Source organism: Sciurus vulgaris (assembly GCF_902686455.1).
Source record: "Sciurus vulgaris genome assembly, chromosome: 3".
Classification (NCBI taxonomy): domain Eukaryota; kingdom Metazoa; phylum Chordata; class Mammalia; order Rodentia; family Sciuridae; genus Sciurus; species Sciurus vulgaris.
This window is the reverse complement of record NC_136463.1, coordinates 145,344,686-145,370,803: the sequence shown is the minus strand read 5'-3', so window position 1 is coordinate 145,370,803 and position 26,118 is coordinate 145,344,686. Positions and strand designations below refer to the sequence as shown.

Genomic DNA, 26,118 nt, shown 5'->3' with positions numbered 1-26,118 from the left:
CCTAGGTGCATCCTGTGCAGACTTTTTGGCTCACTTGCAGCTCCATAAGTGCCCACATGCCACTTCACCATCTGTGGTGGGACCCCCTCAGAGCCCGAGCTCCTGAGCATCAGCATCCAGCAATGCAAGATTGCTTCCTTCAATTTCACTCTCCCCATCACTTCCTGTTATGGTGCTGGTAGCTGGTGGGGGGTGGAGGAATGTGAATTGGACAACATGAACTTGCAGATTTTAAAAGAGTGTGTGCAGTGCACAGTCTTAAAGTATTCCAACATGCTTACATTATTTTCTCACAATGATCTCCATGACAGGGACTTTATTTTTCTTACTACTTTCTCCCTATAACTACCAGTTAATTGTTGGGTAAATGTTGATAGAATGAATGGTTCTGGTAGAGAGACTAGTCCATATCATTGAATTAAAAATTCAATATCTAGTGTGGTCTTGATTTCTTAATGGCATTATATTTAAGTACAAATATTTAGAGAAGTTTTTTTTTTCTTGTGGCGAAAACTCCCAAATATCAGAAATGTTATTGATTACAAACCTCCATTGATAACACTAAAGGAGAGAATTGGGAGGAAATGGAAGAAAGAGAGGGACGGTGATTCATAAAATATAAAAAATAAATAAATATAAAAAAGCAATGTATATTTGAGTAAAGAAAGTGTATATAAATATATGCCTATAAACATTAAATTTAAAATGACTCTTCTTCTTGTCTCAGACAAAATTTAGTGACTTTATTTCTTTTTTTTCCAACAAATATTCCCTAAGTACCTATTGTGTGACTAGTAAAATGTGGATGTTAATGCAGAGAGAACAATAAAATAGTTCCTATCGAATAAGAAAAAATGAAGATAGTTCCTTAAACCTTTTTTCTCTCTTCCTTCCTTCATTTTTTCTCCTTTTTTCCTCCTCTGTTTTCTTCCTGTCTTCTTTCCTTCTTTCCTCACATATAGAATACAGAGTTAAAAATATCAAGAATAAAATATCATCTTTATTCTCTCCCACACTATTTCAATTAATCTGGAAAAGTTAGCAGTTGAAAATCTCTTTTTCGCCAGCTGAGGTTAGCTTCTTCAGTGTGTGTTTTAGTGTTTAAAATAAATATTTTGCAATTAGGGTGAAATATGTTAGTGACAGCTGCAGAGGCTGAAGGCTTCTATTTATTCAGATACCCATTTTATCTCCAAAATATCAAGGTAATGGCAGATCCCCAGCTTATCACTGCTTCTGGATGTGAACACATAATTAAATCTCTATATGCCTTCATTTTGCTTTAATCTTCCTCCTCAAACTGCTGGTAATGAGAGGCCTGTTGATGTAAGTTTAGAAGATAATTCTTCTGGAGGAAGTTTTTAGGTACCCAAAATGAAATCTGTCCTATTACAAATAATATACTGCTCAAGGCTTCCATGTTGACTTCATTTAAACTCACAGGACTAAATTTGTACATGGAAGAATTAGACCCCCATGCAAAGGAAGCATTTTTGGTTTGTATGAAATGCTGTAGTCTAGGCACAGTAATGAACCTCAGTGAATGAGACAGGCATGCTAATCCACACTGTAAATGTCATTGCAACTGCAGTAGCCAGAGTCTTGGATAGAGGAATAAAAGATATTCATTGTAGTCACATCCATTCTTCTGTATTTGGTTCTGTTCTTCCAATCTGTTGAGATTCAAGTCACAGTCATACTGATGCTCATTATCAAGATGTTTAGAGAATAAATTAGACTATAGCTACATAAGCCCTTGAGATAGAGTAAGAATATAAACTTTTATTAATTAATAATTTCTGTTGAGTTTATTTATTAATCAAGAGATAATAGCTAGAAAAGGGAAACTCATAATCAAATCACATGTGTAAGATACACTCTCTGCCTCATAGGAAGATGAAAATGGAAATCATGCCATCTCTCATTTTACACAGGCTGAAAGATTCTAAAATGAAAGCACTGAATTGGGAAGATTGATTTATGAATATTATTATATACTGTGTTTGAGTTATATACTTACTACAACAGCCCTACTCAATAGAATGCTGCATTGATGAAAGTGTCCAATATTCACATGTCCAGTACAATACCAACCAACATCATGTTGCTGTTGACCAGTTGAAATGTAGTTATTATAAGTGAGAAACCAGATTTTAAATTTTATTTAATTTTAATTAATGTAAATTTAAACAGCCACAGATGGCTACTAACTACCATATTGGACAACGCAGACCTAGATAAGGAATTTGATTTCTAGTTTTTCAAAGACTGTTTTTTTATAGTAGTAATTTAAAATACTGCTTTTAGTCAAATATTAACCAAATGTATATACATAATACTCCTTAATCATCATTCAATAAATATCTATACTATATTTTAAGATCACCCCACCTAAGTAATTGTCTATGTTACAATAAAATCTCTCCCAAAAATTTAAAGCTAAAACCAGTACATTTTCAGCCTTCTCACCACCATCTTTTCATCAATATATCAAGGTTTGGAATTTGTAGTTTAAAATAGTAAAACTAAATATAGTCATTGCTAAGCTGAGTCAAACCTTTAGGTTATAGCAGAATAAAGTTTAAAGCAGGTTGTCCTCAGGTTCGAATACACTACACAGAGTGACATATTAACTTCTCTCCTTGCTTCTTAGAAGAAATAGATTTGATGTCTGAAAGTAGAGGCATAAGATTACTATAGGCTCACTCTTTTAGCGAGTAGACTATTTGATTTATTTGATGAGTGATCTCCGACGACCCTCTCAGGCAGTGAACCATCAGAGTTATGTTACTGAGTGATAAGAAACCTTCAGAGATACCTAAATCTTCTCTTACCACTGAGAGTTTCATCTGTCTGGGAATAAAAAAACATTTTCATGTTTGATGTTTCTATCTAGATAGCTATAAGGATATTTATAGAAGATTCATAGACTGATAACAAATTTGTATTAAGGAGTGCCTTAAGTTAGCAATACAATATTCATCAACAAAATGGTAGACAGTCTTATTTTTAATTTTATTTTAATTTTGTTTCCCAAAGGTTGAAGGAATGGTTAATGTATTATACATTGAAAAGTCCATTAATCTTTGGATTAGCATTTGTTTTCCTGTGTTTTCCTTAGAGACAAACCAACAAATGAGGAATGTTCTTAATTTGATCTCTGGAGTAATCATAGATAAGGATATTGTATCATTTAGCAGATGCACTAAACAAACAAGTAGGTTTTTTTTTTTTTAAATGTACATTTCTATGCACCAAGATTGCAACTGGATTCTTAATTTTACTGAAATTCTGAGAATGAATTTTATTTCTAATCTAACATTGGTCCACTGATCATATATAGTCTTAAGTTTTTAAATAGAAGTTAAATCCATGTCATTTGTCTTTAAATAAAAACAAAAACAAAAACAAACAAACAACAACAACAAAAAAACTCTTCCCAGCTGTGTTAAAGTTGATGAGAAACCTGCCTCTAAAAACATATACTCCTCAGAGTGACATTCTTGCTTGTTATTTCCCACCCACAGAGTTCGCTCAATATGCAGCATTTTTGACTAAGGAGACTTCATTGTTTAGAGTGTACTCACCTTGCCCTGGGACTCTGCCAGGTGTAGCTAATATAAAATAGACACTGTCCTTGAAACATATCTTCCCCGTTTAGTAATTTCTCATCTGAATATGTTATCTGTTTCTTTGCACTAGACCCATCTGTATACACCAACAAATCACTAGCTTGGCCACATAGCCCTTAAGAATAAAGTGAGGTACATGTTTTATTTGTAATCCCTTTCAAGGCAAAGGGATGTGGTTAAGGATCTTTCTCTTTGAACTGCTTGTCAGGCATTGTGAGAGCAGAGGAGGAATGGAACTGCTGTCAGCAAAGACAGTCCCTGTCTCTGAAATAGAATTTAACAACCCAGTATAGTTCTCTTCATTTTGAGTACCTGTACTGGGTTGGTGAGCGGTATTACTGTACTGAGGTAGTTATCCTGAAAAATGGATTTGGTGCAATGAAGGCATGATTAGTCTCTGTGTACTACTACATATATTAAATTCCTTTTTCTTCCCCTTCCCTTCCATTTAAAAAATGCTGTCCACACAAGTGCTTTTACATCCACAAAATTTCATAATGGTGCTCAGATACACAAAGAAAAAGCAATTGAGTACAGAGACAAAATTAGTTGCTACATATCAATATTTCACAAAGCTTTTAAGCATTTCATTTCATTAACATTCTCTTTGAATCACACTACATATTTTTCAGGGGAAGAACTTCCTATTCATTTTATCTGATCTAAAAATACGAATATGCACGAAGAAGTCTAAGCAGCATTAGGAAAAATGAAAGCAACAGTAGGAATGTCATGTGGGTATGAATTTGGAAAGAAAGCAGAATGTGTTTTTGAGAGAAGAAAAACAATGTTTTTCCACTCGGGGATACCCTGAGTCAGCCAAGATCTGATCTTTGTGTTATAGGACCTTAAAAGTGTGCATATGAACAGACAATTTAATCATGCCTATAATTGTTAAGAAGTATTTCCCATATGCTCTGTGAATATAAAATTGAGCTTATTTATTGATACAAGAAATTAGTATACTCTTGACTGTTTTTTGTTAATTATCACCTGTATTAGTTCTATTGAAAGAGTAAGATCAAATTGTACTAAATGTCTCAACAATTTCCTCCTGTCTTTTCCCCCTGGAGAACACAGCACTCCATCAAGACTTTTCTGTTTCTATCCTTCTTTCTCTTGTGGGGCTAGGAGAAGACTATTTTTAATTTCAGATTGTCATTTTCAAACTACCATTAATGAAATCTGGCATTATCAGCCAATATAACACTTCCTAACTGCTTTGTATTCAAAGCTCATACTATTTGCTGATAGTCCTTTCCTGATACTCCACCTCAGTACCATTTTTCTCAGTGACTTAGCAGTGGATTCACTTTCAAGTACTCTGATCTAGGGTAGGTTTCTGGGAACTGGGAGTGGTTGAGAATTGCTGGTAGAGTAAGTGTATCCACTGAAGAGACTGCATCCATGCCTCTAAGTACTGTCCCCTTACATTTTCAGGTTGTATTAGATTACACAAATGAATGTTCCAGTAATAAACGTCCTCCAAAACTTAGTGGCTTAAGAACACCAATGCTCATGCCTTCTTTCAATACTTGCTTGCTAAAGTTGACTGGGCAAGGTGCTAGGCAGGGAGAGTTGGATCTTGAGTATTTTCCAGAGTCTCCTGCAGTTCACTACTCTAGCCTAAAGTTCTTCAACATCAAAGCATACAGAAAAAGCAATATGACCCTGTTCCTGGACAATTAATGGACAATTTTAGTAATTACCCCAGATCTGTCTGATCTTCTTGACACTGGTACCACAGTTCCTCCAACTCCTACCTCAACTTAGTCATCTGAACATGGGACTACACGTACCTTGTTCCACAGAACTGCCATGACCCAAAGATCCCAAATTCTGAAATCCCCCACTCTGATCACCACATATTGTCATCTCTCAAGCCCTGTTCTAAGAGGAATTTAAAATAAGAGTTGAGGGCTGGTGATGTTGGGATCCATCCTCACACAATGGGAGAGAATAAGAAAAATGACCCAAGTTTTAGAATATGATAGTTCATAAGAACACTGGGACACAAACTAAGAACCCAGCACAGCAATGGAGGAAAAGGGAAGAAGGTGAATCTATTGTTCAGGAATGGTAGGATTCTGCAACTGAATCCTATGCTACAGTCTGAATCAGGATTTTGAGGTGGGAGGAGACATGCTCTGATAGACAGTGATAGCAGCATGTGTAAATTTCTGAGAAAGTTGTAAGGGTAGCTGTCACATAAAAAGCATGCCATGTGACTAGAGATGAAGATGGAGTGATTGGTTAGGGACAAACCATAAAAGTTTAAATACAATGATAATGACTGTGGACTTTTATCCTCAAAATAATAGGAAAACTTTGAACTAAAAGGATTATATCTCAATCAAATTTGTGTTTTTCAAGTGCCATTCACATTTGTTTATTAACCAATATATCATATTCATTAGAAATACTTCAGTGACTTCTAAACAGAGGGTACAGCATTAGATATGAGCAACAGTAAAGCTCTATAAAAGTATGTTTTATTTTAGTTCCATCTATATAATCTACAATGTTATAATAAGACAAATGTTTTGACCTTTAAAAATGTTCACTTTTAAGGTTCATTCTTATCATAATATTTTTATTCATTCACAAAACCATACTTTATGCCTGAAAACCTTACACATCTTTTGATATTATATTTTTAATGATCATTAAACAGAAATATATACTACAGTACCTATTAATCCTAAATCTTATGGTTTAGACAATAGCAGTTTTCCCTAAAACTTGAAGATAATTTCCAAATCCAGAAAAAAATAGGGAAAATGATACAATTTCATTGGTTTGAATTTTAAAAGATAAGATTCATAAAGTTGGTCTCATGATGAAATTGAAAACAGATATTGCTAAGTTTGTAAACTTACTTTCCATTTATCTCTGGATAGCCTAGGCAATCCAATGGCAACAAAAATTCATCTAATGCACATGCATTTTTAAAATCTGTATGTCCTTTCCACAATTTTTCATTCTTTTCACTTTACAGTTTTAGACTGAGCTAATGGTTCTGTATATAGACATATTGATTGACTCAGGTCAATTTCTTACCTCTTCTAGCACTTCAGCTTTCTTAGACCATTTTGTGGGATTTTTAAAATTTTGTGTTTCCTTTTTTTACTATTTTGTGGAAGATGGTTATGTCTTTTTTCACACCTCAAATCAAATAAACACATTGCCTTTCTCTTCTGACATTTTCAAGAAGCCTTTTTTTTTTTTTTTCCATCTTTTTTGCTTTTTTTTTTTTGGTATGTTGATTTGCAGCAATGTACATAGAAGCGCTTTGGGAGTGAAGGAAACTTAGGTAATGGGATAATGGGATTGTTGGCGGCAGGTAGATTCCAAGAAATGGCATCCAAAGAAGGAACTTGGGGAGATCTAGAGTAGACCATAAGTTAATGGTTTGAAACCAAAACTTGAGGGACAGTTAGAAACTAGAAGAGGGAATGACGACAGTCACGAGAGTCCATGAACTGAAGCCAGGAGAAGGGAGATTGTGAAGATGAATCAGGGTCTCTCAGGATGGACCAAGCAAGGTTTCAAGTTGTATGACTAGATCTAGCAGAAGTCCGAAACTAATAAGAAACACTGATTTCTGACCTTGATACTCTTCCTAATAATTGGTTATTGTAATTCCAAAACCAAGGGTGAACCTGAAATAGCAAACTAAGCTGGAAAACATAGACAATTCAAAAAAATTGTTGCTGTTAACTACCAATTTTATGAAATTCTGTGACCTCTTAAAACTGCTTTATTACTGTTACTTTTTTATTTCATTGCCCTATTTGTAGTAAGTAAACTATATATTTAAGCTAGTCTTATCTCAAATTTTTTAAGTTTTACTTGAAGTTGAAGTCAGGCTTAGATAGATTATATTTTTTAGACATACAGTGAAAACCAGTACCCATAACAGGTCAGTAAAAAAAGGAAAAGGGTAAAGTTCTCAATTCCTTTCTTGTCTTCATCAGTAAGAAAAAAAAAGGGAATACCACCTTAGTACCAAGGTCCAGTGTGCTAAAGCAGCAGTCCTGCAGCTGCAGACAGTCTCTGAGAATGTCTATCAGACATCGCGCCACTCTTCACCTGCTCCGCACTTGATCTTTTTACTTATTCCACTCAAAAGTCGAATTTGGATATTTTGGTGCAAGATAGTCTCTATTAGTTCTATAATACTTTATTTCTCTATTTTTGCTATGTTGCTTTATGAGTTTTATTTCCCTGGTCCCACAAAGATTTTTAGACCAGTATCCTTATAAAGTCAATGACAAGGCCAAGAATTCACATTTGGGAGTCTCAGCCATTTTGGACTTACTTCAAAATCTTACTTATAATAAGAGAATGACTGAACACTTTCTTAATTATAACACCTAAGGGTGACAGAGCAATTTAGTGGGTGCAAAGCACTCTCACACTCGGCCTGTTAAATCTTCACCCCAACCTGTGTGTGCTAAGCAGAGCAAGCATCTCACTTTACAAGTAAAAAATCTGGGACTTGAGAAAGAATATGAAGAACCCATGTCCAGCTCACGTAGCATTAGGTCTGACTTTGTCCAGTGTGCAGCTGCCGGTGGACTACTTCATGTCATTTCCAGTGTTCAGTGACATGATTATATTCTCATTTCAGTGAGATACAAAGTAGATATATCTAAAAGAAGCAAGTTTGCAAGTGTAGAGATTAACCAGTTACTTTAAATTTTTGACAAGGATCAAAGACATAAGAATAAAATCTGAAACTTTAAAAAAGTTAAAAGAAAACAGGAAAACACTTCAAGGTATAGGCACAGGCAATGACGTCCTGAAGAGGACTCCAAGAGCTCAGGAAGTAATGAGTCGACAAATGAGATGGCATCAAATTAAGAAGTTTCTGCACGGCAATCAATCAACAGAATGAAGAGACAACCTACAGAATGTGAGAAAATCTTGCCAGCTACTCTTCTGACAGAGGATTAATATCCAAAGCACATAAAGAACTCAAAAAACTTAACACCACAACAACCCCAATTAGTTAATGAGCAACTGAACGGAACAGACATCACAAAAGAAGAATAAGTGACCAATAATCATATGAAAAAAATTTTTGCCATCTCAAAACTACATTGAGCTTCCATCTCTCCCCAGTTAGAAAAACAGTCATCAGAATAACAGTCATCAAGATTACAAAGCAATAAATGTTGGCACGGATGCAGGAAAAATGAGGAGACATATACACTGTAATGGTCGTGTAAATCAGTACAGTCCCTGTGGAAATCAGTATGGCATTTCCTCAAAATCAAAAGTGATCTACCATATTATCCAGATGTACCACTCCTCAGTATATACCCAAAGGAATTAAAGTCAACATACTATAGAGATACCTACATACCCATGTTTACAAGGCACAATTCACAACAGCCAACGTTTGGAATCAGCCTAGGTGCCTGTCAACTGATGAATGGATAAAGAAAATGTGGTGTCTATACAAATGCAGTGTAATACAGCCATAAAGAAAAATGAAATCACATCATTTTTAGGAAAATGTATGGAACTGGAGATTATGTTAAGCAAAATAAGCTAGACTCAAATGGACAAATATTTTAATTTTTCTCTCATATGTGGAATAAAAAAAAGTGACATGAAAGTAGGAAGGAGACTCTTAGAAAAGAAGAATAGAAATGATCAGTCTATAAAATATGCATATACAAATAGACCACAATGAAACCCATTATCCTGCATCTTTATGAGAAATCTGAGAGAAATACAGGCAAGGTATGAGGCAATCTGAACTACTACAGTGACAATGGAATGGAGAAAATATTCAGAATATAAACAGGACTTGTAAGTTTTTAACCACATTGTGAAGTTCCTTTATCAAAACAAATCTTGTGTAGGTTAAAGTTAAATCATTTGGTAATGTAGTCTCTGTTTCATGATTGAAATTAAACTCTATATCAACAAAATACATTTAAGCTACCAACACCAAATGCCAGTGTACTAAAGACGAATAAGTAAGTACAAATTAATGTACTCATTTGGTATTTCACATCTTTTCCCTTTTCTGCTACCCCAGCTGATGGCTTCCCTAAGTGTGAGAAGAGACAAAGAGACAACAGTACAATCAGAAAAGATCTTTCTCTTGCACTGTCAGTGGCACTTGTTCCTTATGTATGTACTCAGTTACTTAGCCATTCCTCTTGCTATGGTAGATGTGCTCCTACTTCTGAGAACAACCACCACACCATCATCTACACCCATTCCCTTCTCACATACCTTGCTTATATCAGGTCTTCTTTTTCTCTACTGTCTAAATTTGTTCCTCCTTGCTCCGTCATTCCTCTTAGCTACAAAGAATGCCTCAACACCACCTTTCCATGAAAATCTTTCTCTCGACCCCAAATCCTTATCTGTTCAATGCTTATTCTGTTTGCTTCATCAGCAAATCTGTACAAAAGAATTGCCCACATTTGCTGTTTCCTCTTAATAACCTCCCAGCTTTTTCCTCAATCTCCACTAACTGGGACTTATTACTCACCAATCCTACAGTAACCCAAACCAATGTTCATAATTTATTAATGAACAATAAATTTCCCATCTTTCAGGCATTCAATAAGGAAAAAATTTAAAATCACTTATATGAATATGCACAAAATGATTCAAATTCATTATGCAGGGAACAATAGAACTATTTTTCTTATAATTATCACTTAATTGATATGATATCATTTCATGAAGTCTAGCATAGCAACTTGCTCTAACTGAATTATGCTATGCATAATATCAAGCTGTTTTTCTTCCTCCCTTTCTTCCCTTCTTCCTCCTTGACTTTGTCTTTCCTCTTCCTTTTAAATAAACTTAAGTATCTTCAGTTCTGATTAAAAAAAAAAAAGTGAAATCAGTCAGGCTTAAATGATGACAATGGAATTGTGCCCTAACATGGTCGTTTTGTATTAATCTCTTAAATTATTTTTCATTGTTGTGCAGAAGATAAATTATGTGTTATTTCTAAAGAAGCTTTGTCAAGCTCTAGCAAACTAGCTTAATTATGAAAAACTAAATTTTCTGTAATGATCTCTTCTTTTGAACTCTTCACAGGAAATTACATTTGCTCAGTTATAAAGTTGGTTCTTGGGTTTTTCAAGTGTTTATAGAATTTTAAGCCATTATGTATAAGTATAATTTCAGCCTTCAGTTTTTGGCACTTAAATCAATTAAAAATAATCAGTAGGGTAGTACTTTTTTAAATAAAGGAAAGCAAAGATAATTGATTTGCTCTCTAAAATATATGAATATATGTTGCTGCATTATGACATGGATACATATTTAGAATTAAACTGTTAGTCTTACAAATAGCAAACCAAAATGCCACTTCTCTTATTTTAGAATTTCAGTAGTATATAACAGTGCAGCTATTATTCATTTGACAAAAATCCTCACATTAAATGAAAAAAAGGGAAGCGTTTTCCTATTTTTCTTTAAAGTCATATTGGGATTTCTAGGGAAATCAGAAAATGTAAAATATGATATTGTTATGGTTCAAAAACAACAGTCTACATCTTTCTGGGACTCTAGGATCTGTCAAAAGTTTCCATCATTTAAATCCAACTTCCTTGCAGAAAAAGTGTGTGAAAGGGACTGTTACACAGATGCAAAATAAGCAAGTTGTACAAATTAAAGAAGGAATGAAAAATTTGAATTAAAATATTCTTTCCCCTTCTTTAAGTGGACTATATCCTTTTTTGGAAGGAACACTTACACTTTAGTTTTTGGGTAATAATGAGATAGTAATTAACTCAATTTATTAACAAAGAACAATTGTCATTTTCAATTTGATAAAGTAATTTTAGTTTACAACAGGTATATTGAATTCTATCATTAACCAATTCTTTATTTATGCAAAAAAGCAGAAATTAAAATTCTTACCAAAGAATTGTTTTTGTGATTCCAATTTAAGAAAAAGCACTGACCACTAGATCTATATTAACTGAAACAGAAGGAGAAGAAGGAAAAAAATGTGTTCTAAATGAAAACAAAATTAAGATTAGGGTCAGCATATTTTTGTAAAAGTTTCTTTTTCACACATTTGTAATTATTAAATAACCCTCAATATCTATGGGTCACATTTTAAATCTGAAAAGCTCATCTCATCTGTTGATACACTTGGATAGTTCCACAAACCACTTATTTGAACCACTTACCTCAGACTTGATGCATGTGAAGATTTCTATTTATACCTGTTTATATTTTGCTTAATGCAAATTAAACACTTTATAAGTTGGTTATTAGAAGTACTAAAGCTACATGCAAGAGAAAATGGGAACCCTGCATAGACTTATAAAGGTAGTATTACCTGAAGAGAAAATAAAAATATAGAAGAAATATGCTTAAACTATCATAGAATGTATGCTGACGTGGAAGGGAAATTTATAAAGATTCGAAGGCAGACTTAGAGAAAATTAAAAGCAGATCCAGGTTGTATAGATAAATACAGCAAGAAAAATCTGAGATATGAATATATTTGTTTTCTTAGGATGTATTAATAATATTTATCCATGTTTTATTAGTCAGTTTTCACTAGGTAAAGCTACAGTAACAAATGACCTCAAAATCTCAGTGGCTGCAGCATCAATGGTATATATCTTGTTCCTTTAGCTGCAGTCAGCTGTGGCTCTGCTCTATATATCTTCCTATGCTGGAACTGGTTGAAAGAACAACCCATATTTTAAAATGTGTCTTTTTTTTTTATTCAAAGGGAAAGAGCAAGAAAGTACAAATCCATACAATAGCTTTTTTGTAGTTTCTATCCAGAACTCTCTCGACTCCACTCACATTTGATGGCAAATTCATGTATTAATTCAATACATTAATTCATGTATTCAAGGCCAAGTGTGGTATTGTGACACTCCAAGTCCTAGAGCTACAGTGAGAAACACGATCCTTCTATTAGAAAAAGAGGAAAAGAGTGGGAAAAACAATATATCTACTCTGAGTGTGATATGCCAATAGTCTTTTCCATGGCGAATGTAGTTCTATAGACAGACCTTGAAAAGAAAGAGCAAATATAGGTCAGTCAAATAATTTTGCAAGAATTGGCAGGTGTCTCATTAGGACTTTTTATTTTGAAATTAGCATACAAGTGTAGGATGGCTATTTAAAGTAAAGATAATTTTAAAGGAAACATGAATTGTACCATGTGGGTAGAAATAAAATATATAAAAATGAAAAGATTGTAAGATAGTCATTGGAAATATGTTTTCATAAAATTATTAAGTTTGTAATTAAGTAATAGATTAGGATAATCTAAAGAAAAACTAAAACAACCATCAAAATAATAACACAAAGAACTATAACTTCTCCCCCAAATATCATTAGAAGAGATAAAATAAGATGAATACCATTAATATTTGACTTACCAAAAGAAAACAGAAGAGGGAAAAGAATAACACAAGAAGAGGAATCAAATATGATTCAAGCATCAAATTGGTAGTAGGCTTAAAACCAAACATATCGGTAATTACATTTGAATAAACGAACATTTATTCAGACTGGATAAAAACCAAAGGTGCATTCTGATTAAATGCATACATATTCAGATGGTATAGAAACATATTTTAACCATAAGGAAGCAGATTGAATAAACAATCTCTTTAACAAAAATAAACAAAAAGTAAACAAAAAAGTAAAAGAAAACTTGTGAGGAAGTATGACTATCAGGAAGTAGACTTCAAGATGAATAGCATTACCAGGGACTACATTCATAGGACTACTAAACAGCCAGTATCAGAATTGCCAAATGCAAAATAAAAATTAACAAAACAAAAAATAACTAGTAGCAAATTTACTGTCACCAATGTGGATTTTAAACTCTTTTCTCAGTAACAGATAAAACAACTAAACAAAAACATCAGTAGAGTTTTGGATAATATAATTGCACTAACCATTGACTTAAGCTCATTAACATTGATAGAAAATTCTCCACATAAGAGAAAGTTGCAGTTTCTAAGGTGCACCAAGAATGTTCAATAGAGACCATATTCTGGGCCATAAAACAAGTTTCAGTCTATTTCAAATGATTTAAATTAAATTATGTTCTCTAGTCATGACAAATCAAATTATTATATTTAATGAAGATGAATAAAAATAATGAAACTGAAAAATCCCTAAATACTTGGAAGTTAAAAAACACACTACTAAATAATTCATGGATCAGAGAAGAAATTTCAAAGGATAATACACCATGTACTTTGAACAGAAATACAGGAAAACACAACATATCAATATTTGTGGGATGTATCTAACACAGTCTTTATAAGAATATTTACAGGCTTAAATACCTACGTTAGAAAATAAGAAAGTATAAATTACCTCTAGTTTCAGAAACTAGAAAAATAATAAGTTAAAACCCTAATTATGTAGTGCAAAGGACGTAAAGAAAAATAAAGAGCAAAAAACAATAAGATAGGAAAATTAAATAGTCTTATATACAGAAATTAAATTAGTAATTGAATAACTTTGAACACTCTTGTACCAAATAGTTTCACCAATGAATTATAACAAGCATACGTAGGGAAAAAAATAACACCACATCCTACACAACCTCTTTCTTAAAGAACCAGATATAAGAATGCTTCCCAACTCATATCACAAAGCCATTTTAACTCAGAGACTAAAATTAACTGTGGACAATACAAGAAAATAAGATTATAGCAAGAATGTCTCATGAATGTGGATACAAAAATTATTAACAAAATGCTACCAAATGAAGTCCTGCAGTAAATAAAATTGTCAATATGTAGTGATCGGGTTTGGGTTTTCCAGGAATGCAAGATTGGCTTACCGAAGTGCATTTTACCACATTACAAATCAAGATAGAAAAATAAAAAGCATTTGGAGAAAACATTCTCAATCTTTACTTCATATCATAAACAAAATCCAATTTAAGATACTCATAAACCTAAGTATAGAAATTTAAATTTTTTTTAAAATTAGAGATATAAAGAAAACATAAGATATCTTCCTGACCCTTAATAAGAAAACTTCCTAGAAGTGCCATAAAAATAAGAATCCCTAAAAAACAATTAACTTCATCAAAATAAAAACTTCTCATTGGGGGAAAAAATAGATGAAGAACACAGCATCCAAAAGTAGATATAAAAAAAAAAAAAATCGCAAGATATATATCTGACAAAAAACTTATATCCCAAATATTTTTAAAATTTCCTGCATCAGAGAATAAAAGTAAAAAACCAGCAACATTAATTTTTATATTAAGACTAAATAATCCTACTTCTAGGTAGTGGTCCAAGAGAGACAAAAACATATATGCATAGCTGAGGTGGTGCACACCTGTAATCCCAGTTACTTAGAAGTCTGAGGCAGGAGGATCTCAAGTTCAAGGCTAAACTGGGGAACTCAGGGAGACACTGTGTTGAAATAAAAAGGACTGAGGATGAACCTCAGTGGTTGGAGCACCTCTACATTCAATCCTTGATACTGAAAAAAGATAATATGTGCACCAGAAACCTTTTATTGGGAATATTTATGACTGCTTTATTCATAAATATGCAATTATAAATTTCTTCTATTTATTTACTTATTTGTCTATTCATCTGGTTTTGGTACTGGGGATTAAACCCAGAGCCTCCTGCATGCTAAACAGATGATTTTCTTCCCAGTTATTGAGCTATTAATCTCTGCACCTACCTGAATCTCAAATTATTCTGAGTGGAAGAAACTCAACACAAAAATTACATGTTGTATTATTCCATTAATGTGATTTTTAAAATCATTAAAACTAATCTGCGGTGATCACTGATCTGCCTGTATGTAGATAGCATGGTGGTAGGGGCAGTAGTAGTGGGAGAGAGCAGAAAGTTCCCTTTCTGAAATGATCATTCCATATGTCTTGATATGCACTCTTCAGAACTGATTGAAATGAACCCTTATGATCTGAATGTTTCACTGAATGTCAGTTTTAACTCAGTTCTTAATAAATTGAGTGACATTGAATGACTAAGTGTTTGAACATTATATTTCACATGTATTCAGAAATAGGTTTAAAATATTACAAGAGAAACAGGAGGGTGAGTTAGTTATGATAGTGAGTTCAGTAGGCCTGTCCCTGTGTAGGACCAGTGTGCCTACCTGGATTGGGACAGAACAGAGTGGTGAGGAAAGAACTTTGGAAACCTTCAGAAAAAAAACGCCAGAGCAAGGAGATTTGGGGAAAAGGTAACTTTATCATTTTTATAACCCTCCAATTCCAAATCTTCCTAAAAGGAATAAATCATTTTTAACTGTAGAAGGGCATATTAAATATGCTCCACCTCCCTTGCCCCTTGAATTTCTTTCCATCACTTGCCAAAACCTAAGTTTCAATGAAATGAAAGCAAAATAATTCTTTTGCTTCAAAACTTCAAAATAAAGGGCTTAAAGCTTTACTACAAAATAAAGGACTTAAAATGCAAATGCATGGTTAAGATAATACTTTAGGATAAATGTGCCTTATTCCTATACAATCAGTATGCAACTACAAACAATTAAGTACTGATCCTTCCCATTTCTGATAATATAGAAAGACAGGAAACAGTCCAATTCAACACACATTATTGAGCATGTAACATGTGCTAAATAGTGGTTTTCAAGAAAGCTCTTGTGACTGTGACCTTTAGTAAGAAATGTAATTTGTATTGCAGCCTTGTATGAATGTACACGTACATAACTAAAGCATTGTTATAAAATCCAACATATTCCTGCTCAATGAGATGCACTTTGATATCTTCTGGTCTAATATGTTTTATATTTACAAAAATGTAGATTGTGGGTAAGTTTCACTACCCACTAATAGATTGTGAATTGGGGTTTGAAAACCACAATGCTATTCTTTCTACTCAAAATGTAGTCTGCGAACCAGCTGCAATAGCAGCAGCATCTTGGGGCATGTAAGAAATAAAGAACCTCATACCTACTGAAGCAGAATCTGCCTTTAACAAAACCTCAGATGCTTCCTGAGACCTTTGTAGTGTCAGAAACCCTGTGCTGGACATGAGGAGGGTTCTTGGAGCCAATGGAATCTTCTTGGTATTGCTTCAGACACATAATATCACTAAGGAATGATCTGCTTTTTAGAATGTTCATATCCAAGCCCAAAACTAAGCTGTTAATTCAGTATTTCCAAGGATATTACAGGACATTTATGTTAAAAATAAATAAATAAATAAATCTACCAGAACTCTGAGCTCCAATCCTAATAACCATTGGTGCACAAGATTAAATGAAGGATGGTCACTTATTTAATTGTTTGTGTCTTATAAAGGTAAAAACCAGTGCTTCGGGTAATATGGAAAGATTTTACTTTAGTTTTCATTGAGGATGATTTCATATAGAGGCATTTCATTCCCAGAATATTTATTGATGGGGGTATTGCTATGGCTTCCTCTAGATTTACTTCTCCTTACGGGAAAATTTCCAAACATCACTGTTCTACCAATTATTACCCTTTTATAGAAATGTAATGTGACTTCGGGTAGAAATATCATTATCAGTCCTGCTGAGTTAGCAAAATTCATCCCTGGATTACTTCCAGTAGATCCCTAACCAAGGATCTCAGCGCTAAAGAAAATGGGGCTGCTCCTAAGCAGCTATCACTAATCATTAAGGACCTTCCTGTTGTGTTACTGTGTTTCCTGAGTGATGGGAAGCTTTAGCCTGGAAGTTGCTAATCTTGCTAACACTAAAAGGCTCTCTCCCATTAGCAGCTTCTGTATTGCATTAATAATAAGAAAGTAATAAAGAGTTCAGCCTCAGCTGTTCAGTCTCCCCTGAGGTAGGGCCTCAACTTCCCTCTTATCCCCAAGGTCCACTCTAATGGCCTTGCCTGTATTAGAGCAATAGAGTGGATAAAAAGACAAGTGTTGTCCATTTTAACAGAGTCTAAAATCCTATCTTCTTTTGGGGGAGGAACACCTTTTTTCGTTTGTTTGTTTTTAAATGTACCCAAATTGAAAACTATACTACCAATACTTTTGCAATTATAGTTGACCTGTTAAATTCTTAACTTGAACACAAATTAAGGGATTATCAAGCACAGGGAAAATTAAAACAATATACCTGCCAATTCTCAGTCACAGAAAAAATATTGTTTTAGAAGAAAATAATTTTCTCCACCTTTCCCAAAAGAGCTACAAAACAGAAATATCTGCTAGAGATTTGTGAGATTTGTGTCTTTTTTTTTTTTTTTTTTTTTGGTATATCAAATCAGTCATCTACATGGTAATAAATTAAAATTAAGAAATACAGGACTTTGTTTTTATAAATATTAAAAATCTTGTTAATAAACAAAAAAGAAATGAAAAAGTTTTAAAATAAGATCAAATTTGACAAGCTCAGGGAACATATTTTAAATTATTTCTGTTAATGTTTTATTAGAGTTCATAAAAACAGGGATTTCTCACATTCTCTTTTTGCATTAAGATATGTGATCTTTGCAGAAGTACACTTTTTAAAACCCTCTTAGATTTTAAACATGTTTTGAAGCTTGCAATCTGTCCATGAAATCTGATTATCTTTGTAGTAGTTAGGTAGTTGCAATTTTTCATTTTCAAGTAAAGCTACTTTTTTTCTTTTAACAATAGATCTTTTAATTGGGTAAACAGTAATCCACCCCCTCAAAAGTCCAGCTTATTCTTCCCACTCAAAACACTAGAAATTTTTTTTCAGTTGATATCATTGTGTCATGATCTTTTGAAAGACACATTTTGTAATTAAGTTACATTTTGCCTATTTTTGTACCTGTAATTTTGGAGGTAGGGAGGGCTAATATCAATAATCATCATCAGTGACTGAATATATATTTTTAAATAAAATTTATATCCAAAACTCTCAGTAAATCACTATGATTTGCCCTGCCCTATTTTTATGTAAGATTCAAGAAATGATAGTAAACTGAGAGCTGTTTTCTAAAGACTTATAGTCAACATATTTTTCTATGTAAGTACTTAGCAGTTTGAGGAGGGGAAAGTGGACATATCTAAGACAGGACTACCTATATAATACTTTAAAAGTTATACATGAAAATCTTTGAATGAAAAAATCTATAATTTAGCAATAAGATCACAGTAGTTTTCATAAAATAGACACTAGATTTTTCTTCTAAGGAGATAACAGTCTAAATCCTTTTTCATTAAATAATTATTTCATATACTCTATTTGCTAGCTGAACAATTTTCATAAATCCAGTAAACAATGCGTGTTCATTGCTTTAATTTGTTTTCAGAAGAAAAAGTGTTGACTACATTCCAATGGGTAGCATAACATTGTTCAGTTACCCTGTGAGTGAGGGAAGAAAAGTGTTGTGAATGATGTTCCTATGAAGCCTCGGTAGCAGACAGGTCCATTGGAAAGTAGCAGCTTTATCAGGGAACTGTGTCAGCGTTATTGATCGTATGCACACTTATCTGCATTTCCTTTGTTTACTTTTTTCTGTCCTGTAGTCCATGAGGGCTCTGGAGAAACCAGTCAGAAAGAGACATCCACCTGTGATATTTGCCAGTTTGGTGCAGAATGTGATGAAGATGCTGAGGATGTCTGGTAAGATGCTGTTTTTTAGTGTTTTAAAAAAAATAACAATAGCGATTATTTTCTTTTTTAATTCCATGAACCATTCTCCAAAGGAAGACATGGTTGGCATTTTCATTTTCTTTTGGGTTTCCAAAGTGGGTAAAAAATGAGGGTTATAAGAGCAACAAGGAATTTCTGGAGCTGGAAGCTGTTCAGGGCATTACCTTATAAGGTACACTAAAATATCACTAATCCCTCTTCTAAAATTTGGTACTGTTAAGATACAAAAGGGAAAATGATATTTATAGCACTGTCTCTCAGGAAACACCATCAAGAAACAGTGTCAGGTTACTGTCTAAATCTGACCAAGTTACTATAATGAAACACCAAAACTGGATAGCTGATAAACAACAGAAACTTATTTCACACCATTCTGGAGAGTGAGAAGTCCCAAATCAAGGCTTCAAGCAGAAGCCAGTGAGGACCCATTTTATAGACAGGCTCCTTCTCACTGTACCTCCCAAGGTGGAAGGAGCACAGGATTGCTCTGTGCCTTCATTAAAAGGTACTAGCTCACCACAGTCTATTTATGAGGGCTCACCAAAGACTCTGCCTCCTGATACCATGACCTTGGGGTTGAGGACTTGAACATATGTCCTGAAACACACACTCAGACTACAGCAATGCTAATATGATTTCTGAGATGGTAGTCTGATAACTACAGATATTTAATTTATAGAGTATGTGTGTGCACATCCATAGCTGAATTGGGATGACATGTAACAAAAAATGAACTCTGGGCTACCTTGTAGGATCAACTTCTCTTCCTCCGATACTCAGCTTCTTTTGCAATGATATGTTGAACAAATCATCAATAATATTCATTATTTTGAATGGGTGTTAAAATTTTAGCTTTCTATGGCATCCAGGTGTATTGGCCCTGGCCTGATATTAATAGCCAAGAGAAGAACCAAAAGATCAGAGTGAGTTTTTTGTATCTTCATAATGAAAAGAAGCAGTTAGTCTCTCTTTCCTCCCCCTTCCCTTCTCTTCCTTCCCTCCTCCTCCTCCTCCTCCTCTTCCTCCTCCTCCTCTTCCTCCTCCTCCTCCTCCTCCTTCTTCTTCTTCTTCTTTCTCTCTCTCTCTCTCTCTCTCTCTCTCTCTTTCACTTAAATCTCATACCTTTCATGAAAAACAGTCACATTTTGTTTGGTCAATATGTATTTTCCTAGACCAGTTAACAAACATTTGATCAAACTTTTGTGAGTGGAAGAAGAAATTTGCCTAAGGGAAATGAAAACAACAACAAAAAACAAAAATGAAGGCAAAGTAATTTGGAAAAGAATGAAACAATCAACAGTTACTTTTTAAATGCAGAATAAGATGAAGAGTTCATCTGAATAAACTGGGATACTTGTAGGTAAGCCTTGCCATGAACTAGCCAGGCATTACAACCTTCCATTGATGAAAGCCAACACTTTCACCAATGGGCAGGTAGGGGTGGAGTCAGAGTCTACATTCACTGCATGACAATATTACGGTAGATAGATGTACATTTACTGAAGAACATCCTGAGAATCTTGTGGTTGGTGAATTCATGGTTCCAAAATGTAGCAGAGCATCAAAATCCCTTTAGGAATTTTTTAAACAAATAAATTCTTTAATTCTACCCCAAACTTATTGACCCAGAATTTCAGATGTGAAATTAACATTTTATTTCTATAAAACTTCTAAAATGATTATGGAAACACTTCTATAAAGTAAATGACTGATCTAAAGAATATCTGACTGCATCTGGAGTTCCACATCACTTTTCAAACTGTTAACTTTCTTGTTGTAAATTATTTTTCTTGATGAAAACAAAAACATGAGTTACTCATTTTTCAAAAAATTTCCATTCTTCTCATTTCTCATCATTTTAATGATCATTTTTAATTTCCACTTTCCAAGTACAAAGATTTAAAACATGAGATTATACTATCAGTTCGAAGTTATTGATGCTTACTGTTTCATATTTTTACATTTTTTTCTTAGTTTTCTTCAAAAACTAAGGATACACTAAGAAAGTGTATTATATCATTATTTTGCTTTGTAAAGAAGATACCAGGTTTTGAGTTGTTTAAGTGATGGGGCCAAGATGAAATATGAAGTGAAAGTAACTAGAGGTGTTAGTTTGACAATTCCACCAAAGATGCAATTAAAATAGTATTTCTTTCCTGTCGTGGCTGGAATAGTGACATGGCCAGATTGCAGGGAGTGTATTTGCAGTGACTCTCAAGATCTAAAGATTAGAGTCGGTGACTAGGGAGAGGCTTACTGCAGGTGGTGGAAAACCATCCAAGGAAGCAGAGTGTCATTTCTGGTATCTTGCAAAAGTTCAGATCTATAATATGAAAGCAGTTCATGGCTATATGGGCTAAGCTAGTAGCATTAGAAAAGTTCAGCAGTTGACCATAGGGCCCAACTGGAGTTCAGGAAAAGGAGCCTAGTGATAAAGGCTAAATGAAAAGGACAAGACAGACCTCATTCATGGAGGAATTGTATACTCACCAAGAAAACAAATCAGGGACTGAAACTGTAAAACCTAGTGGGTATCCATTTAGTCGAACAAGTGTAAAAAGCCACGTTTTGGTTACCAGAGGTAGGGAGATGCATCTCCTAAATCTGAGAAATCAGTTACAAAGTCTAAATGAAACCAGCCACAAGCCTCACTAGTTGCTAAATCAGTTAGCTTTTGGCTAGGATATCTTGTATGCCCCCAGCCTAGGGACAAGATTAGTTCCAAAAATTGGAGTAAATATGAACCTCCAGATGGGGGCTAAGTGGCCATAGCTGTGAAGATTAGAGGGCTGCAAGGGCAGGGAGCCAAGAAGGTCATTGTACTTCCCAGGCAGGAATAAGAAGTTGTTAGCATTTAAATAAAATGTATTTAAAATGTCCAATGTAAGCAATAAAGAACGGTGCTGAAGTGGTGAGTGCATTGATTTTCATTTACGTAAACATCTTTGTATGTTAGCATATTATATTTAGTTATGACCATGAAGGACAGATTGGAAACAGCTGAAGGACATAGGAATAAAGCAATAAATGAAATTAAATAAGCATGGAATGAAAGAGGCTATAAATTAGGATAGGAAGCGATACAAGGGTGATCTGACTGTAGTACTAATCAATAGAGCCGTCACTAAATCAGGGGAGCTCAAATACACTGTTGATTTTGAATGAAACTATAGCGAGATCCTCTTGCAAACATAAAATACTGCATATGCTATGTGGCCACAGAGAATGCAACTCAGTGTTTTATTTTATCCTTGACATCTACTAAACTATAATTTTATGCATATGAATTTCTTTAATCCTACATAAAGAAGTAATAATAAGATTTAAATAAATGCTAATGATAAATCATGTTATGTCTATAATACAGATACAAAGGTGAAAAATAATTCTTGATCTTACTTTGATCCTAGAATAAAAAAATTAATATTTTACATTTTGCCACAACAGCTAAGTCTGGTTACTCAAAATTTCTCAAGTACTTCCCAGGTGAAGATAAATATTTGTTAGAAGTAAAAAGCCAGTACACTATCATCTGACCATGCCTTCCCAGTTAGATGAGTTTTTGAATTTAGGAGCAAGGCACACTGGAGATGGAAAAGAAATGAAATGATATCAAAGGGGAGAAGGTAAATTGAAGAAGTAGAAAAAAATAATTAGAGGTTGGCATTGATAAGCCATGATACTAATGACATAACATTTAATGCTTTTATTTTGAGAAAACAGATGGCTTATAATCTAATATAAGACCTAGTTTATATCCTGTGATTTCATTGCAAGGTTCTCTCTTGATTTTTTCTTCTTATGGAAAGATCAAGGCTTATACAAATCAGAAAATGGTCAGGTTTCCCTAAGAGGAAAGGCAACAGACTATTGCTCCAAAAGACTTCAGTTGTAGATATTCACCTAAATGTTGAAAAGAATCAAGTTTCCAAAAGAGAGAGTTAAAATTCAGCAAGATGCCCCGATATGAAATACCAGAGCATCCTTTAATTTAAGATGGACTTCAAAAGCAATTGGAACACCTATGTATGACTGTTTTTGAGGAAGGGGTTATGGGAAGGAGAAAGGAAGAACTTAAAAGATTGTTTCTCCTTCTATCAAGCCTGAAAAGAGTCAACACTAATGCATTTATACATCAAAGTGACTCTCAAATACATCCTGCCAACCAAATTTATAAAGAAATAGAATGTCTTATAAATAAGACAAACATAATAACATTGGTTCATTGCAAAGTAATAAAATCCTATCTGATAGCACTGGGAATACTACATTATGATTTCAACAAATATTCCAGATACTTGGTTCATTTTAGAAACAACTTTATATTCCTTTAATTATCTTACCTGATAAATTATCTCTGTAAGTCTAAAGTAGGTCAGTAGTTAACTCTTTGCACTGGGAACTGTTTCTTAGAAGTAATTAGCTTCGAACTTTCTATTGGTCCTGTCAGTCAGAAGTAGTTCAGAGCCCTGGGGTTGATACTTGATTTAATATATTTTAAAAAGCAAGCTGATAGCTGAGTCTTATCATCGGAATGGCTGGGTCTGAAATTGGCTGTGTGCCAAATATTTCCAGGGCATCAGAAGAGATCAAGGGAGGGAGCACAGGTGTAAGAGCAGATGCAGCCAGATGACAAATGATATAAAGGACCAACTTAAATGATTATGTGTATTTGCTTTCTATGCATCTTTCATAGTTCTTTATTCCTGTTTTCACTTTGCTTTTGTAGTATTCTCACATGCCACTCAAGTTCCATTAGCAAAATCATATTGGCTTAAATGCTATTAATTTCTCAGTAGTCATTCATTTTGTCTCTGAAAGCATTAATGTTTTCCAGTAGTGTAGTGCTATTCCACAAGTGTATAACATCCTTGTGATCAACTGCAGTGGTAAGAAAGGAGAGAAGCAAGGTAGAGGAAATAAAAGAGTTCACAAGACCCAGTGAGCATCCATTTTTTTTCACTTTTCTATGAGTGAAACAGGGTATAGGATCTGGCATTCCTTTTGTGAGTGTCTCTTACATAGACAGCTTAGTTTGAAGTATTTAACATCTTGCTCCTTTGATCTGAGAAGACTCCTTGTCACTCGGAAGAGTGTGTGCTGTTGGCATCATTCCCACCTTTAATGCATTTGGACTGTGGAGACTCATGAATATTTGAAGCGGGGCAATGGCCGTGGATGATCCTTGGCACTAGGTTTCACCATACATATAAGTAAATTAGACATTAGGTCCTGCTGACTTTAGTGCATTTGGGTCATGGGTTTGATAGAGAAAATTAAGACACCTCTGAGGAAAATGCAGAAAATGGTTTCTTTTTAAACTACTACTGGTTGAGAACTGAGTGGACTGTGTTGCAAGTGTGATTGTTTTCTACTTAGTGAAAAGATCAGATGGACTGTACATGGTATAGTCAAAGAGGATGCTGATTAGTCACAAAATGTTAGTGAACCAGGAGTGCTTCAGGTTTCCCCTACAGGGTTTCCTTTTTATTGATTTCCATTGCTTTCTGGCCTCAGAATTGTAAATGTGGTAAACCAAAATTGGGACTGCTTCTAATACAAATTTACTCATGGAGATGATGAAAAGGAATACAGCAAAACTCCAGTCTAGAAAATCCAAGGCTTATGGATGTTTATGTGGCCTTTTGAAAGACCCATTTCAATTCCAGTGGTTTCCTAGTTAGGTGAGGAAAGCATGGTTGGGATGTTCATCTCTCCAATTGCCTTTTTCCCCACTATGAGGAAAACTGCTGTCATCTCTGAAGCTTGCCATGGTGTTAGCTGCTTGTGAAGAGGGGTGGAGACTGAGGAGTAAATGCATCTCTCTCTACTTCCCTGCTTTCATTTTCCCAGAAAAAATTTCAGAGAATTTGATTTCCGTATTTTTTCTACCCCCATAATCAGAAGAGAAAATTACTGATACTTTTTAACAAAGCTGAGTTTGACTGTTTTTCTTTTATTTCTCTCTCCTCCACCTAACTTAATCAATACAAAAATAGCCTGTAGTATCCTGAATTTCATGCAATGAGATAAAAGTTAGAGGTACAATTATAGCTCTATGGGGCTAGTATTTCTAGCAATGTCTCTACAGTGATTTATACAAGGCATCAAAAACACCCGTGTCAACAAACGCACATCTGTGGCCCAAGCATCTCTGCAGTCACTGCCAGTACTCATATCTGCAAACTGAAGCTGAAAGCTTCAGATGACACTTAAGGAGATAAATTAATAACAATGACACTTCATATACACACTACTTAATTAGCTATAACCAACAACTACCCCACCTTCCAAAAAGAAGAATTGTGCTTTATGAAAAGTAACTTAAAACCTAAAACTGAAATTTGAAAATAATCTAGTCTTTAAAACCTTGGGTCTTCTGTGGTGCTAGCCTACTTTAAGAATTGGATTTTCACACAAATTCTAGAAAATCTTTCAACTTTACTGTTTCCATGAACTCAACTGTGCTAGCTATCAGAGAGTGATTAATGAAACTTAATTAGGGTGTGACGGCTACAAACCTAGATCTAATATAGAGTATAAGGACTTTAGGAATAAAGAATTTTGAACTTTAACAAGTGTTTTATATATTTTACAATATTTATTTAGACTATGCAGTATTGATCATGCAATTTCCATTTTATATTGAAATAATGAAATAATACTTGTCTGAACAAATGACTCTGAATTCTATGGATGCTTCAGTGCATATTGTGCTTCTACCACTAATTTAACTGTTTTCAATATTGTTTCTATTTTTACCTACTTAAAAAAAAATCTTGTTATAGGTTACTCTCTGCTAATGGAATATTGTCTGTCTTTCTGTACTCACTCAACAAACTCAAACTTGATTTTTTCCTGAAGTTTTTGGGTCTCAGTTTCTCAC

At 34.0% G+C, this 26,118-nt stretch overlaps 1 protein-coding gene and 1 long non-coding RNA gene across 3 annotated transcripts in view; one reads left to right on the top strand and one right to left on the bottom strand.

The window, feature by feature from the left end:
• Nucleotides 1-26,118, top strand: part of TMEFF2 (transmembrane protein with EGF like and two follistatin like domains 2) — a 237,046-nt gene that overhangs the window by 109,047 nt on the left and 101,881 nt on the right. For both annotated transcript variants that reach the window (XM_079132593.1, XM_079132594.1), the window contains exon 5: nucleotides 19,106-19,202. In XM_079132593.1, coding sequence (XP_078988719.1) covers nucleotides 19,106-19,202 — 97 coding nt within the window. The remainder of the gene's footprint in view (nucleotides 1-19,105; nucleotides 19,203-26,118) is intronic.
• The window catches only part of LOC306656965, a 39,880-nt gene that overhangs the window by 8,675 nt on the left and 5,087 nt on the right, over nucleotides 1-26,118 (bottom strand). Inside the window, exon 2 of the long non-coding RNA XR_013762683.1 lies at nucleotides 21,723-21,836. This is a non-coding gene — a long non-coding RNA (uncharacterized lncRNA). The remainder of the gene's footprint in view (nucleotides 1-21,722; nucleotides 21,837-26,118) is intronic.